General features: G+C 32.9%; 3 protein-coding genes across 3 annotated transcripts; 2 read left to right on the top strand and 1 right to left on the bottom strand.

The window, feature by feature from the left end:
• Nucleotides 1–2665: 2665 nt before the first annotated feature.
• On the top strand, nt 2666–4974 carry LOC120280851 (methylesterase 17-like). The gene is made up of 4 exons (XM_039287807.1): nt 2666–2944; nt 3034–3174; nt 3660–3794; nt 4569–4974. The coding sequence occupies exons 1-4, from the start codon at nt 2708–2710 to the stop codon at nt 4845–4847; spliced, it is 792 nt and encodes a 263-aa protein (XP_039143741.1). The 5' UTR covers nt 2666–2707; the 3' UTR covers nt 4848–4974.
• Nucleotides 4975–5776: 802 nt separating this feature from the next.
• LOC120280850 (serine/threonine-protein kinase Aurora-2) lies at nt 5777–8889 on the top strand. The gene is made up of 9 exons (XM_039287806.1): nt 5777–5898; nt 6599–6712; nt 6937–7083; nt 7171–7266; nt 7434–7529; nt 7604–7700; nt 7782–7899; nt 8193–8265; nt 8352–8889. The coding sequence occupies exons 1-9, from the start codon at nt 5863–5865 to the stop codon at nt 8451–8453; spliced, it is 879 nt and encodes a 292-aa protein (XP_039143740.1). The 5' UTR covers nt 5777–5862; the 3' UTR covers nt 8454–8889.
• Nucleotides 8890–9234: 345 nt separating this feature from the next.
• LOC120280516 (ATP-dependent 6-phosphofructokinase 6-like) lies at nt 9235–15371 on the bottom strand. Its single transcript, XM_039287375.1, has 14 exons — nt 15012–15371; nt 14615–14661; nt 14466–14505; nt 14327–14389; nt 14112–14249; nt 13153–13311; nt 12986–13039; nt 12676–12744; nt 12420–12549; nt 11110–11150; nt 10736–10960; nt 10310–10358; nt 10063–10217; nt 9235–9616 (listed from the first exon to the last, which is right to left on the bottom strand). Exons 1-14 carry the CDS (start codon nt 15111–15113, stop codon nt 9386–9388), a joined length of 1503 nt encoding a protein of 500 aa, XP_039143309.1. The 5' UTR covers nt 15114–15371; the 3' UTR covers nt 9235–9385.
• Nucleotides 15372–16617: the final 1246 nt, after the last annotated feature.

Here is a 16617-nt window from a genome sequence, read left to right as displayed (position 1 = left end):
TCCACAATTTTTATTAAAATATTTTATTGTACTGTTTATTTGGAATTATATGTAGAATAAATGTTATTTTATCATGCTTGAATGTAGACTTTTATAAAAACAAAATAATGGAAAAAATGGTTCCTAGCTTAGCGGGACTAATCGTTCACTAGATCCATTGCAAAAGATGTCGGATGAGACTTTTAAGTATCTTAAATTCGAGTTTCATCGAATGCATGTATAGAGACAGATCCCCAATCTGAGTAAAAGCATGCAGCTCAAAATTTCGATTTGTGTGTAGTTTTTTTATTATATTTATAAAAAAAATAAAATAAAATAATAGTCTATTTGCTATGTATATTTTTTTATTTTAAAATAAAAAAATTAAAAAAATGTTTAGTGCTCAATGGTTTTTAAAATATATATTTGCTCTCTTATTTTTGGATAGAGAAACCATTTCAATAAAACTTTTTTTTTATTTCTGTCATAAATTATAAATTTGATATATTAAATATCTATTATTTTCATATTACAGTGTAAACAAAATATATTTTTGCTTTCATAAAACTTGTGATAACTAATTCCATATATCCAAATTGTACATTGATTAGAATTACAGAGCATATTCAGTGACTAACATTCTTGGATATTATACTTGATTTTTTTTAAAAGAATTTATATTTGAACAAAATCTATGCATGTTTATAATGTATGTAATAACATGATATAAAATTGATCTTTTTATATATCAATTAATATGTAGGATACATACAAATAGCATATTTTTATTATTAAAAAATTATTTAAATATTTGAAGATAAAAGTATTTAATTATTTAATTATCATAGTAATGTGTAAAATGTTCACTGATTCAATAATTTTTGGTTTTAAAATTTATTTTCTACAACAATTTTAACAAATATGTGGTCAAGTTAAAGGCTTAGCCTAGGTAACAGTTGTGGCACTAGGAAAAAAAATTTCAATCCAATATTTTGGATCATCTAGCTTGAATGAATAATCTGATATCCAATTCTTTCAATTCTTATTAAAATTGATTGTATAATACTCTTGTGAATATCTACAACACTAAAACAGAATAAAAATCCAATCTGGAGGACTCCACTAAAAATCATCAATCTTAACCTTAACACCATTGACTCCCTCACCCTTTTAATTTCAATATACTATGCCCAATATCAATTCGGATTAGGTACTCCTTTGATTAAGTTACCAATGTGGCATGTAAAAGCAATAATCTTCCAACAATTATTCCTTAGATGCCACCACTCTCTGTTGTATCTTTTTTTTTTAATAATTTTTTATAATACTTGTATTCATTGCCTGTGGATTAAAAGTATCTTTACCATGGTTTTTTTATTCTTGTTGTTTTATTTTTGTATCAGTTTTTCATCTTTGCTTGTTACTTCAAGCTCAATATAAACTCCTTTTTTTATAATAATAATAATAATAATAATAATAATAATAATATTAATAATTTGAAGCTCAAATAAAGCCTAGATCTAACTTATAAAAGGGTTGTCTTTTCTGGATTTATAATCTGTTGCAGTCTATTTATATAAAAAAGAAGAATTAAAGCTATAGTAACAACAATTCTACTTTTTAACTTTAATCTTTGAAAGATTTTTAGTGTTTAGGTTGATATATTGATGCTATTGTAGCAATGTCTGAACGGTAAAATATTTGACTCTCATAAATGTGTGTTGAGAATTTGACTTTCTTTCAATAACTGATCGAGGCATAAAAATGGTGCATGTCATATCTTAACCACATCGTTAAAAAAACATATATTGATTTAAATTAATAAATCGTTTTCAATATTGATATCAATTATAATAATCTAGTCAACCTATGTAAAACATTATGTGAATTTATGTATCTTTATCTAATGTCTCATGGTTCGCCCTCACAAAAGATGGATTTACATATATATATATATATATATATATATATATATATATATATAAGCCACTTGTGAGAAACAATGAATAAGTATAAAGTTAATATTCAACACATTTTATACCATAATTTTATATTAGCTGAAATTTAAATTTATTTTTTATGCTTACATGATATAAACACTCGGTGCCAATAAACCAACCAGTTTTATATGTTGAATTTCAAACAACATTTATAAATACATTATTTTTTTATTAGATATAAATTATTTAATTTATTTAGTAAAAAAAGGGTTAGCATTTTATTTTTTCCAAATTAATTCAGCTAGTTATTATTACATAACATAAATCCAATAACAACATAAAGAATCTTTATTTTGCATGTAAAAATATGGAGTTAATATAAATGTCAATGTGAAAAAAATATATAAATATGGAGTTAATATTCAACATATGTATATTTTTACTTTATATAAACTGATATTTAAATTTGTTTTTTACACAAACATGATATAAACAACCCGTGGCAATAAGCCAACAAGTTTTATAATTAGAATTTCAAATGACATTCATAAATACGTTATTTTTTTTTATTTAATATAAACTATTTAATTCATTCCGTAAAAGGAGTGTTTAGCATTTTATTTTTTTCAAATTAATTCATCTAGTTATTATTATATAATTCATAAATCCAATAATGACGTCAGCAATCTTCATCTTGTTGCGTTCATTACAAGCTTTTGATTGAGACCATCCAATCCCCCCTTACAAGTCCAAGCCACAGTGTTTCATTGCTCCATTTCCAGAGACACATGGAAATGGCACAAGTGATTCAGAAGCAACACTTCGTTCTTGTTCATGGCGCTGGCCATGGCGCATGGTGCTGGTACAAGCTCCGCTATCACCTTCAGAGCTCCGGCCACAAAGTCTCCTGCTTGGACCTCGCTGGCGCTGGTATTGATCCCTCTGACCCCAACTCTCTCCTCTCCTTCAATGACTACAACCAACCCCTCTCCCATTTCCTCTCCTCCTTGCCTCCCAATCACAAGGTATTCAATCTACAATCCATCTCTTTCAACCATTCATGAATCTATTCACTGGAGATTGAGATTTTGATTGCTAGTGGTTTCAATTTCAGGTGGTTTTGGTCGGGCATAGTTCTGGAGGGCTGAGTTTGACTCAGGCTTTGCATGAATTTGGGGACAAGATCTCTCTTGCCATTTTCGTTGCTGCCACAATGCTTCCATTTGGGATCCTCACTGAGCAGGACGCCCGTGATGTGAATCCTCTCAACTTCCAAATTAACTCCTTTTTTTTAATTCTCTATTGAGCTTTCTTTCCAATCTTATAAATTCCCTTCATTTCATAGATTGAATAATATTCTGAATTATTATTCTTTAGAAATTAAGTTTCCATTGAAGTGCAAGTATTGCTATTAAAGAATTTCATATTGGCACACGTATAGTTGAAGTATTCATTTGTTTAGAGCCAGTCAACAGATCTAGTATTGAAATTCACAACAAGCTTTGCTTAATTCGAAAAGGTTTGGGAGTATATAAACTGGAAACAGCTAAAATACACTAGTTTTGGGTATCTGAACTCTTTTGTATTTAGTCTCTCCAATGCTAATGCATAATTATAAGTAGAGAAATGCAATTGGATGAATTTAGTTATGTGGGTTTTAATGTGATCAGGTATCTATAATTACCATTAGTTCAAATTCTTCTATTTATGTGCTCAATTTTGTTCACCATTTTTCAACAGGTGGTTGCAGATTTATCTGAATATGGAGATATATGCGAGTACAATTACGGCAGGGGCCCTGATGATCCACCAACAACTGTGTATTTGAAGAAAGAGTTCCAACGGAAAATCTTATATCAGATGAGCCCAGAAGAGGTTACTACAAACTATATATTTTTGTTATCAATTTTTAAGTTTTACAGAAATCACTTAGCGGTGTTCATTTGTCTATTACTGTTTTTGAGTTTGGTAGTAGGAAGTCTAATTAGAGTTTGTGTTACAACCATTACAGAAAACTCATAGCAATACTCAGCACTTCACTGTTGCTTCTGCAAGTGTGTTTGAATTGATGTTGAGCACAGGAAATGCTAATTATCTTTTGAAGTTAGTGCCTGGATGTAGTAACCTGAAAACTCCTAACAATGTCCATCAGCCTTACTTTTAATTGTGTCTTTGGATATTGATGTTAAATATTGAAAAAGCCTTTAATTTTCTTTACACACATTGTGGAAAACTCAAAACAATCTTCATCACTTTATAGTGCTTTTACTTGGTTGATTGAATTGATGTTAAACAGAAGAAATTCTAATTATCTTTTGAAGTTATTGTCAGCATGTGGTAATTAGAAAGCTCCTGACAATATTCATCAGTATTGCTTGTAACTGCATGTTTGGACAGTGATGTTAAATATTGGAAAAGCCTTAAATTTGCACATAAGCATCATCATAAACTACATTTCTGTAAGTTAGTTCCAAGTGTTGTAGAAAACTCATAGCAATATTCATCAGCTTAGTATTGCTTTATGTGTGTATTTGGATTGATATTAATGTTAAACAGAGGAAATGCTATTTTCTTTCAACTTAGTATTGACAAAACATAAAGTAAAATAATTAGACTTTTCTTTGAACTTCATGGCATTGTCTATTGCAGGATTCAATACTTGCTTCAATGCTGTTGCGTCCAAGCTCAAAAATAGCCTTCAAAACAGCAAAGTTCTCAGGCGGAGATGTTGAAAGAGTGCGGCGAGTATATATAAAGACTATGAATGATAGAATGGTGAAGCCAGAGCAGCAAGATGGCATGATCAGAAAGTGGCCACCAAGTGAAGTTATGACTATAAACACAGATCACAGTCCTTTCTTCTCAGCCCCTGAGGAGCTTTGCAGATTGATACTTAAGGCCTCAAACTCCAGCTTAGCAGCTAAATAAAGCCATTCTCTAGAGTAGGAACACCCTTTAAGAGATTTGTGTAGTACTCCTCCTGATACATTATCTCAATAATGCTATTTTATTTTATTTATTTTATTTTTGAGTTATTTCAACGGATCTTTGGCTACATGTGCATCTCTTCAAGCGTTTGTGGGAGCTCTTCTCTCATTGTGAAAATGATCAAACATCCCTGACTCATGTCTGATAGAGTCATGGATTGTTGATCTGTTTTGGTGGTCATTTTTAACAAGCTTTGTTTTGCTTCTTCGCCTTTTTTCTACTGTATAGTTATTATTATTATTATTATTATTATTATTATTATTATTTTTTGACATTAGACGATAAATATTTACATTTAAACTTTAAGTCAAGAACGGATATAGATGTAGAGTGCACTCGTAAGCTCAACAACACTAAAATTTTACATAAAGGATTTGATACTAATAGTTGGTTATTTATTAATTTTTGATGGTTTTGTGTGCCCTATTTTTTTTTTTTATATATAGTGCATTATGTTATTTTTTTATTACCTTTGAACATGGTTTTTATTGCACTCATTTTTCTTTTAATAAAGTGGTTTATTTATTTATTTTAAATAAAATTTCAAATATTTTTTAAAAATAATATTTTATAACATTCAATCAAATTGGCCTGTCGATCTAATAACCTGGACCAATATAAATTATTTATTATTATTATTTTTTAATATTACTCCTTATAACATTTTCTCTCAAATTATTAATTATCATAAAATTGAATTAAATGATAATAATAAAACTTAAACTTGGCGCTTGTCCTCAAGATTCAAAATTCTTGCAATTCTTGCATTAATAAGTCCGACCCGTGACGCATGTGCCACGTGGACCCCATCAAGAAATCCGACCGTTGAAAACCTCTCTCCCTTTTGCTTAAACATCGACGAACTCGTCTCTCCCCGTCTTCATCCACGATCCCGACCGTTGGGCCTCTCTGTTCCTTCTCTAAATCACTGAAACCCTTCGTTTCTCTCTCTCTCATGGCGATCGCCGCCGAGGTCCCGCAAGAAGAGAAGGTATCGTTGTTGAAAGATCGCGTTCTTCTATGCTTTTCTTGATCTTTGTTTTAGGGCTGGTTTTGTTTGGTTGTCGATTTCGTTGTTCTTTTGTGAACAATGTGATTTGCGTTTTAGGGTTTTGGGCCCATTTTTCGTTCTAGTTTTTCAGGTTTCCTTTTCTTTTTGTTGTTTTTTTCTTGACGGATGTTTGAATGATGAGTATTTGGTTTTGATTGAGAATGTTTACTTTTGTCAGTCTTGAATCCAGGTTTTTTTTTTTTTTGGTGTAATATTTTCAAAGCATTCGATTCTTGCTTCTTTTTTGGAATCAGTATGAAATATAGAGCTATTTAGGATTCAATGTTAGAAATGCTGGGAATTTTTAAGCGAAATTATAGTACATTTTTTTGGTTTTTATTTTTTGAGGTTAGCCTTGTTCTTATTTATGGTTTGATTTCATGTTCTTCTGCAAAAAAGATTTGATTTTTTTCCTCTTTTATTATTTATATATTTATTTCGCAAGTTTCTTCATTTTGGAAAGAGAGTTCGTTCAAGTTTTGTTGTTTGTTTGTCTTCTTTGCTTGTCCCAGCTGCTGTTAATGGACGATTACATGTATATAAATAATTTTAACTATTCCAATGTTCATATTCTTATCTTAGAAAAACTCGATATGGAGGGCTAATATGTGTATGTATATTTTTGTCTAACTCTTATCAGTCACCTTCAAAGGTTCCTACAATGGAGAAGCGCTGGACTCTCAGTGATTTTGACATAGGAAAGCCTCTGGGAAGAGGAAAATTTGGCCATGTCTATTTGGCCAGAGAAAAGAAGGTATCCATCATCATCATCATCTTCCATGTTTCTTTATTCAATTGATCTAATTTAAGTTAAATTATATATGAGAACCACTGTTATGATAAAATTTCTATATGAACTATTTTGTTTTTACTGGCTCACTATTTGTGTGGCCTTATGTAGTGTCAAGAACTTTATTTAATTTCCATTTCATTGCTGATTATCCATGTGCCTTATTATGAGCTATTGGTTGAACACAGAGCAATCATATTGTGGCCTTGAAGGTTCTTTTCAAGAGCCAATTGAAGCAATCACAAGTAGAACACCAGCTACGGCGTGAGGTTGAGATCCAGTCACATTTAAGGCACCCAAACATATTGCGTTTGTACGGTTACTTCTATGATCAGGTTCAATTTTTGTAACTCAAATCTTCTTGTTACCAAGATGAACATGTCATGGTGGCCTAACAGCATTGTCTTCAAATTGTATTGCAGACTAGAGTTTATCTAATACTAGAATATGCTGCGAAAGGTGAACTTTATAAGGAACTACAGAAATGCAATTACTTCAGTGAAAGAAGGGCTGCTACTGTGAGTATCCAATTGTGATGATATGCAGCATTATCTAATTTAATTCACTTGACTCTCTCTTATGGACTCATTTGAAGGCTCTGAATTTCATATGCAAAATACCTGCTTGCCTTTTCTATTTTTGATTAATTCTTTGTTAATGTGGTTTCGCTTTTTTTCTTTTTCAGTACATTGCATCCCTTGCTCGGGCTTTAATCTATCTTCATGGGAAACATGTTATACACAGAGATATAAAACCTGAAAATCTTTTGATTGGCGTTCAGGTACCACTTATCTATTTTTTCTCTCTGCAATCCTGCATGAGTTCTCACGCTTATGTAGCTTCTTTTTGCTTCAGGGGGAACTCAAAATTGCTGATTTTGGATGGTCTGTGCACACATTTAACCGCAGACGAACCATGTGTGGGACCCTGGATTACCTTCCACCAGAAATGGGTATGCGAACATTCATTTATTCCTGAATTATTTTGGAATTTTAGCCAAAGGCAACTCAGAGGAACTGAATGCCCATTTCAGTGGAAAGTGTTGAGCATGATGCCAGTGTAGACATCTGGAGCTTGGGGGTTTTGTGTTATGAGTTTCTCTATGGAGTGCCACCATTTGAGGCAAAGGAACATTCAGACACTTACAGAAGGTATAGAATTCTTTTACTTTCTTTAATATATAATATTTATACTTTTTTAATTAAAATATATTATAAAATTTTAAGATAAAGTTAAGATAAAGTGAGGGAGGATAATGAAGAACAGAGACTAGGCAACAATAAGGAAATGATCTTGCTTTTTTTAATCAAGGAAAACCTGATATTTTGCACATAATTCCCATGATTATTTTCAATATATTGCCATATATTCAGGGACATTGTGCTTTTCTTTGGAAAGTTGATATGTGAGTTTGGACCTTATTATTGTTTGATGTGGAATGTAGGATTATAAAAGTTGACCTTAAGTTCCCTCCAAAACCGATAGTTTCTGCTGCTGCAAAAGATGTTATTAGCCAGGTAAAAAACGTGAATATCCCTTCTTTGTTAGAAGTAAACCACCATTTGAATAATTATACTCAGCATCTGCTTCATGTCATGGCCAGATGCTCGTTAAAGATACCTCTCAACGGCTTCCGCTTCACAAATTACTAGAGCATCCGTGGATTATTCAAAATGCCGATCCTTCAGGCATCTATAGAGGCTGATCTCAGGACAAATTCATTCTTTTGTTAATGTTGATAGAAAATGTTCACCGAGAAGTTCAACTGTAGGATCAATGAGTATGTTATGCTGTTGTACTTTGTTGCTTCATGGGGCTACACACTGATGACTCAGGATTTCTGTTGAGATTATTGGTATAACATTGTACCATTTGTTGCTCCATCCTGTGAAAATTGTGAGGGTCTGGTGGCGAGCTCTCAATATTTCCTTTTATTTTTATGTATTGATGTTTTTTTTTACTTTATCGCCACTTACCCATTATTAGTTATCATCTTGTACTAATAACAAAAAAGGTGACATTTTTGGGTACTTAAATTTTATTTTCCTGATGAGACTCTGTATAGCATTTCATAGCTGGTGCTGAAAACTGTATGCCATATGTTGAGGCTTTAATAAGTCATTTCTCGTGAGCTTTCAAAATTCTTCTCATCTTTGTTTTGATATTTATTATCTATTGTTTGTTATATTTGAGACAAAAATGACCAGTTCAGTAGATGTGTTGGCTCACTTTCACGATATGGTAAAAATTTGTTTGTAGACCCTGTAAAAATATAATAAATATTGCAAATTTGCAACTTGTAAGGGCAGTCAGAAACTAATAAATTTTCTTTTCACTTCTTAGTAATATAAATATATAATATAACAATTTGTTCATATACCCTGTTTACAAATCCAGCAAAATCTTTATCTGGTGATTCTCATCATGCTTGCGTCTTTTATCAAAACAACGCGAGCACAACTTAATGATATCTCATTTCCCGTTGGTAGTCTCAGCACAATGGCATTCAATAAGAACAACATTAAATTATCCGGGTTCTGATAAAAGATTAAAATATCGCTCATAGTGATCAAAGATCCTATCTATAACATGTAATAATCACATCACAAAACTCAATTTTTAAGTCCCAGAAACATCTCAGCAACTGGTGCTGCCGTCTGGTAGCCCGTTATTGTTGCCTTCAGTACTCTCTACATGGTAATCATCGGCAATGCTGTTCTGATCGAACAACTGGTTTGCTGGCTCGTCTTCCTTCTTCACTTGTTCCATATCTATGGGGCTTAGAAAGCTTGGCTGATTGGTTGAGGACAGCAACCTCGCCCACATCCGATCAGTTATCACCACCTTGTTCTGTTTTTCTGTCACCCTCTGCAAATCAAAGTGAAGCCATGAATGCAGAACTGAAATTTCTCTGAATGTTTTTTCTAACCCTAAAGGCATTATATCACAGCATTGCTTTTGAGGAAACCTGACTTCAAAACTAGTTACAAGTACCATGGCTCTCTCTCAGAGTAGTGATCTTATAGTACATCAGGTGAATATGAATTTTAGAATTCAGATGGTCAACGATGAACTAGTTTTAATAAACAAGGTTACAGATTCACTATTATTGGAATTCTAGTAGATGTTGGCAGAAATGCATAGATTCTCTTAAGCTGGTGAATACCATATGGATCTCGATTAAATTGGTCAAAAAAAAATGAAGAGCACTTTTAAAGTGGTGTATATGATCGAAGATAGATTGGAGTAAATCAATCCCTACAACCATTAAATTAAAGATTAAAAAAAAAAAAAGAGTGAAAAGTTGCACTTACATGAAAAGGTATATAAGCATGCCTTCCATTGACAGGCCCAACAGTAAAACCAGTGTATCCTGCCATTGCTCCATGTATGGCACTATGTGCCAGCAAAGTGCAGTAAACATTGTCCGATGCATTGGATGGAATTGCGCGAATCATATATGTTGGATCTGCAACAAATATATTGCATGTTATTATATTTGGTTAATAAGTTGCATGATTTACTGACACAATGGAACCAAAGACAATCATATCTACTCACCTATATACTTGAGATTTATCGGGATCTTGCCTTTGTTTGCGAAGTGATCCTACAAAAAGGACAACAAATCTATAAATATACTTGGAATCATGCATATATCCCTCGACAGAAGGCTGCTTCTCCAAATATTTTTAGAAAGAAAATTCAATCATTTTTGACATGTGAAAAAGTTCCCTGCACCAATCTTGGGAAGGTTGGATTACAAGATAATTAACATTACAGCCATGCTTGCTTAAAAGTAATTGCTGCAAACCACACAGATAGAGAAGAAATATAAGTGGTGGTGAGCAAAACAGCCAAAGTGGACAGCAGATTGAGGACCTCACTTATGTATATATATATATAATGTGACACTACTGCTATACGCAGTTAAAGAGAAGGCTTGTGTAACATCTAGTTCTACATTTCTTGGGAATTGAATCTTACCTTTATCTTTTGTGATAACCATAGCCCAACATCTAGAAGTAGCTTATTTCCAGAGGCATCTTGATGGTTCATAGTTCGCAGGCTTTCAGCAATAAGTTCTTGCCCTGCACCCTCGGCTACAACAAGAACCATGTGGCCATTTTCTTTAAGGCGCTTTTCCATAAATTCAAAAAGGCCACCTGGGCCTTCCAAATAAAATGGTGATTCTGGAATCAAACAACAGTCCTACAAAATTAAAAAGGGGGAAAAAATATCAACTTTAACAATATATTAGCTTCCATTACTTAAAATGAAACATAACAGATCCTGAAGTTAATATCATATAATCAAGAAAAGAATGTAGTCAAATCAAGTGAAAGGTGAGATAATCATACCACATCTCGACTTGCAAGGGTAGCATACATTGCAATGAAGCCTGCATTACAATACCTTATCAGATGAAAGAGTCAGGGGTGGAAAACTTATATATGGCAAGAGGATATATCAACAAGGGCAACAGCAACATCATGTTTAACTCTACTGTACTCTAAGAAAGACAAAATCATGTATATTTGCATCACATCAGCTGGCGGCAATACATATTGTAAAAAAACATAACTGGAAAAAATTTTGCTTATTTGGTACGTGTCAGTAACTTATGATATTTGTGATCCAATCGGAATCAACCCTATAATGTTAAAGGTAAATTCAATAGGAACATAAACTATTCCATGGTTCCATTATTTCCATGTCAAATCAAATCACTTTTGAACTGATAGGTGAATAAACCAACTCATGTTACATAACACAGCTTAGTAAGACAAACAGCACATGTACATAGCTTCCATGCTTCCTGTAAACTATGACTTTAATTATTTTATCACAGGTTAACAGTAGCATCGTTATGTTCACATGGTCATATCACTTGCAAGTATACTGGATAAGCTCAGAAGTTGCATAGCTTAGAAGATATAATTATGGGAACCAAGTAAAATAATTCAATCATATGAATAAAAGGCATAGTTATAGTTGCCTTCGGAAGAGGAAAACTAGATGAAATAATTCAATCGTGCATGTAATAGACACTGACCTTTAAAATGAGAAAACTCCTCACTAGTCCAAGGTGAAATGATATATCTAATAAGAAATGGATAGCCATGATGAGAAAGGGATCATATTGTCCTGTATTCTATAAATTTGTGGCAAGAATACAAAGTTTTACATTCTTGCTTGCTTCTATTAAGTAAAACCCATACATGGCCCACAGATGATTTGCATAATCTAAAATAACAGAAAACAGCACTCTAACTTGGAGCGCGTACTTTGCTCAATCCTACTACTATGTTTTCTGTCTGTCCAAACCCATGAGCGTTTTCCAGTGTATAAACAACACAAATCTTGCTTCTAAAGCATAGCTCAACAAAACTTGAAATCTATATGCAAACATTATCACATGCTAACCGCAATATAAAATCAAATTAATTATAGTCAGGTTTGAAGTAAACAAGCAAAATCATTCGCCACAAGAACAAGCAGAAAGTTCTATTTTAGACACTTATACTCAAAAAAATACCTAGTCATATATCATAAAAGTATTTGCTAGAGTTGAGAAAATCATGAACAGAAGTCACTAATATTTGTTTTACAAACATTTGGAAAGAAGGCTACTTTGATAAACAGCAGTAGATAGGACTAAAAAACTAACCACTATAGCGACCCATTAGCTTCACCAACCCTATGCCATTCTCAAAACTTTCAGCTTCTACATGAGCCGCATTAATAGCTCGTTGAGCCTCCTCAACCGCAGTATCAAAACCAAAGGATTTGTCAATGACCTGGTTAAGCAAGATAACAGAATACAAGGGATGACTATACTTCATCTGTAATAAATGAAAAACCAGCAGACACAAATCATAAAGACCAAAATAAATTAAAATAAAGATAAGACCAAAAGGAAGTACAGCAATGTCATTATCTATTGTCTTAGGGATTCCAGCCACAGCAACTTTAAGGCCGCGCCTTTGAATTTCCTGTAAAATACAAGTTTTGTTAATTGCATGGATAAGACACTGCTTACCATTGAGAAAGATACTTTTAAAAAAGAATCTTATCCCCCACAAGGATTGCTTTCAAGAAGCAATACCAACTACCAAGGCACAATTCCCTATAGCCCACTAGGGTATTGTGCTAATTGCGTGACATACATAAGCACTGTGTTAATTCTGCCACACGCTAGTAAAACATGTTTTGTTAATTTATAGCCTAACTTACCTCAAAAATAACAGAGGCCCCCCTTTGAGTCCCATCTCCTCCAAGTATGTATACCTGCATGTAGGAATATTTTAATAATCTGTAGTATGAACTTATAATGTAACGGATTGATATGAATACATCAGAATGAATACAGAGGGAGAATATGAAACAAATTCATCAATTACCTGATTAATCCCACGGTCTTGAATGCTATCAACAATCTTTGAAGTGACATGACCCCCACGTGATGTATTAAGAATGGTGCCACCACGCTTGTGGATATCATTGACACTCCTAGGGCTCAAAGAAATTGTATTGCGAGCATAAAAGCCCTTGTATCCATCCTACAAAATACAATGTAAAATAAAATTGGCACAATTGCAGCATGAATAAAGTGAGATATAATTATTACAAGAATCACTGTTCTTGAGTTATCATGTCATGGCTTGCAAAACTATATAGCTTACTGAGGTCATCTGCACATTCACATCATTTCTTTGGAAAGTTGCACAGCATCACCTCATAAGCTTTAACTTTTGAAAAATATAATGTTATTAGTCTGCAATTTCATAATTGTTATATAACAGGTTGCATTGTGCTAAAACAGTAAGCACAACCCACTCTCTCTCCAAGTTTGCCAAATTAGATGTCAAACATAAAATATTTAAACAGAAAAAGCACACCATAGCCATGAAGAAAACAATCCTTATCAGACAAAAATTCATTGCAACACAGTTTTATGATTATTTCTTAAAGTTAACAGAATGAAACTAATAAGCATTATAAATGAGCAGACTTAGGAAAGGTAAAATCATGATATTATGATCATAGTTGGTTCAAACATCATAACATCTCCAAAGCAAAAATGTTCACGAATCATATCAGCCTATCTCACTAAATTTAGAAAACTGACAAGTTATTAATACCTACAGTCTAATCATAGAGCAGAACCATCATAGTAATTTTTTTCTTTTCAAAAGATATATATATAAAATAATAAAAGAAGAAGAAGAAGAAGATGAAGAAGAAATGTTATCAAGATGAAGGAGAGTGATAGATGGAAATTAAAATATCTCCTTTTCTTTTAATATAAAAATAAACAAAATGTTGTCTGCTTGCAAATCTTGACAATATCACCACTCACCTCTATCCCAATAATATTAGTAACACCATACATATAAGCTAAGCCACAGACAATTTCCCTGATCACCGTGTTAAGCCCAGGGCATAGACCTCCACATGTGACAATGCATGCTTGCACTTCATCTGACTCAAAATACACCTGAAGGAATAAAAAAAATCAAAGCAGTTTAATCAATGTTCTTCACCGATTCTAATGAATTCACTACATCATCACACCTTCTGCCGAGGCCCTGCTCGTCGGAAGTGGGTCCCCCTTGTGCTGTCCTTCTGAACAACAATCTGAACAACAAGTAGAACATTACATGATCAGTGGATCACAAGCTTCTGGACAGCATGGCAGTCATTAAAAACTCACCTTTTGCGCAACTGTGTCATCATGATTAACAAAATACTGCCTGTAATCCAAAATGGAATTTAGTCAAGATCGTTAGTATTAACTCCGTCACTAAACCACACAGTCGCCGTGCTAATTATCAAAGAATACAAAGACCGAAGCATACATACTTGACAACTGAATACGCTGGATTATCTTGTAGCGGATTTGGATATGTCTGTTGATAAAACAACCAAGAAAACATAAAAAGACTATCATTATACCAAAAAAAAAGAAAAAATAAATTCACTCACTGGATTATCATTTATCAAAAAAAAATATATAAATAAAATCAAAATACAGACAATAAATCGAAGCTTTTCCCTCAAATATTGAAACAAAAAGGAAGAAGAAAATCAAGAACCAAACAAGCATTAAACATAGAAAAGAAACAGCTTTCCGCCACTCAATATCCATACAGAAATACAGAACAAAACACTAAAAAAAAAAGTTGACAAACCAGCAATCAAAACCTTCGCAAGAAACACGGATCAAGTGCTCCAAAACTAAACAAAAACCCAAACTCACAGGCAGATCGGGGATGAAATCCGTCAAATGCGGCACGTCCTCAAGAACATAACCAGCATCTCCATGAACAATCTTCATCTTCGGAATCCCATCAAGCGCCATCACTCCCTCAGATCAAATGCAACTACCACTCTACTCCAAAGTACCAGCAGATGAAATCAATCTCCAGAATCGAGAACGCACTTCAACGCCGCATGGGAATCAAGAAGCCATCGGAGAGAGAAGAGCAGGATAAGAAGATCGAGAGAAAGAGATAGGGTTTGGATCGAGAAGGAGTAGCAATGGGAAATCAAGGGGCAAGGGTTTTGTGGCGCTGTGGTATTTGACGAAATGCCAAACAGAGCGGAAGGTGACGGTGAACTGGGTTCCAGCTTTCGAGAAGGCTTCTTTCTGGTTTTTTTATAGTGTGGTTTGAAAAGGGACTTGGATTTGGGTTTATTGACAATACTGCCACTCCGGGTTGATTTGGAAATATATCCCTTAAATTTTCATTATTTGCAATGATGTAAATAAAATTCTTAAAAAAAAAAAATTAAACAATCTCCACGCCAATGACCACTTGGCACTAACATGGGTCTCTCGTGTGAAATGCAGAATAGTGAGGGTTCGCATATTTGTCTGAGGAATTAATTCACGAGTGAGAACGTATTTGAGATATTAACTCACACATGATAGAGATACTAACATGTGTTTGTCACATTTGATAAAAAAAAAAAAAAACATTGACCTGATACACCAATGTGAGGTCCTCTATGTAAGATATTTATATGTATTAAAAATACAGGTTTAAAATTTATTTTAAATAAGTTAAAGGTATAAATGTGTTGAAATAATAAGTTTATGTATGTGAAGTTTTTTGCGATAAGTTTTTCATATTTAAATTTAAAAAAAAAAACACATTGTAGCAAAACAATTTAAGATTTGATTTATTTTTGGATTGAGAGATTATTTATAGAAAATTTAAAATCAACTGATATATATTTAATTTAAATTGTAGAATTCCTTTCTCTCTCTCTCTCCACTTTTCCCTCGAGAAGTTATTTTTAACCTTATCTAGGACAATCTCGACATTTTACATTCCCTTCTTGTATGTTTTTTTTGTCTTTTACCCCCTGTTTGGTTCAGAGGGGGAGGGGGGAGGAGGGGGGGTGAGGGGGAGTGAGGGGGGGAGGAGTATGGAGGGTTTGAGAAAATATTGTGTTTGGTTCATGGAGGGGTGTGGAGGAGTAGTTTATTTTTTTTTGTTTAGTTGAAAAGAGGAGTGGGGAGGAGAGAGAAAGAGTGTAATGTGTATTTGACTATTTTGCCCTTGTACAATAAAATAGGTAATAATATATATAATAATCAATTGTAGAATAATAATAATAACACAATATATAATATATGATAAACATTATAAAACACACACAATAATTAGGGAAAAATATTTATTTGAAAAAAAAATTATGAGGAGTCATAACATCTTGATTATAATTGACAAATATTGGTTAAAATGTGAACACCCAATGATCATTCAAACATACCCTATTTTTGTCATATTTATTCATAAACTTAAAAAAAAAATTGTGAAAACATACTTGGAAAGCATACCCTATTTTTTTCATAT

The sequence above is a fragment of the Dioscorea cayenensis genome, chromosome 17 (genome assembly GCF_009730915.1).
Source record: "Dioscorea cayenensis subsp. rotundata cultivar TDr96_F1 chromosome 17, TDr96_F1_v2_PseudoChromosome.rev07_lg8_w22 25.fasta, whole genome shotgun sequence".
Taxonomy (NCBI): Eukaryota; Viridiplantae; Streptophyta; class Magnoliopsida; order Dioscoreales; family Dioscoreaceae; genus Dioscorea; species Dioscorea cayenensis.
The sequence above is the reverse complement of the archived record's forward strand: the minus strand, read 5'-3'. Positions and strand labels throughout refer to the sequence as shown.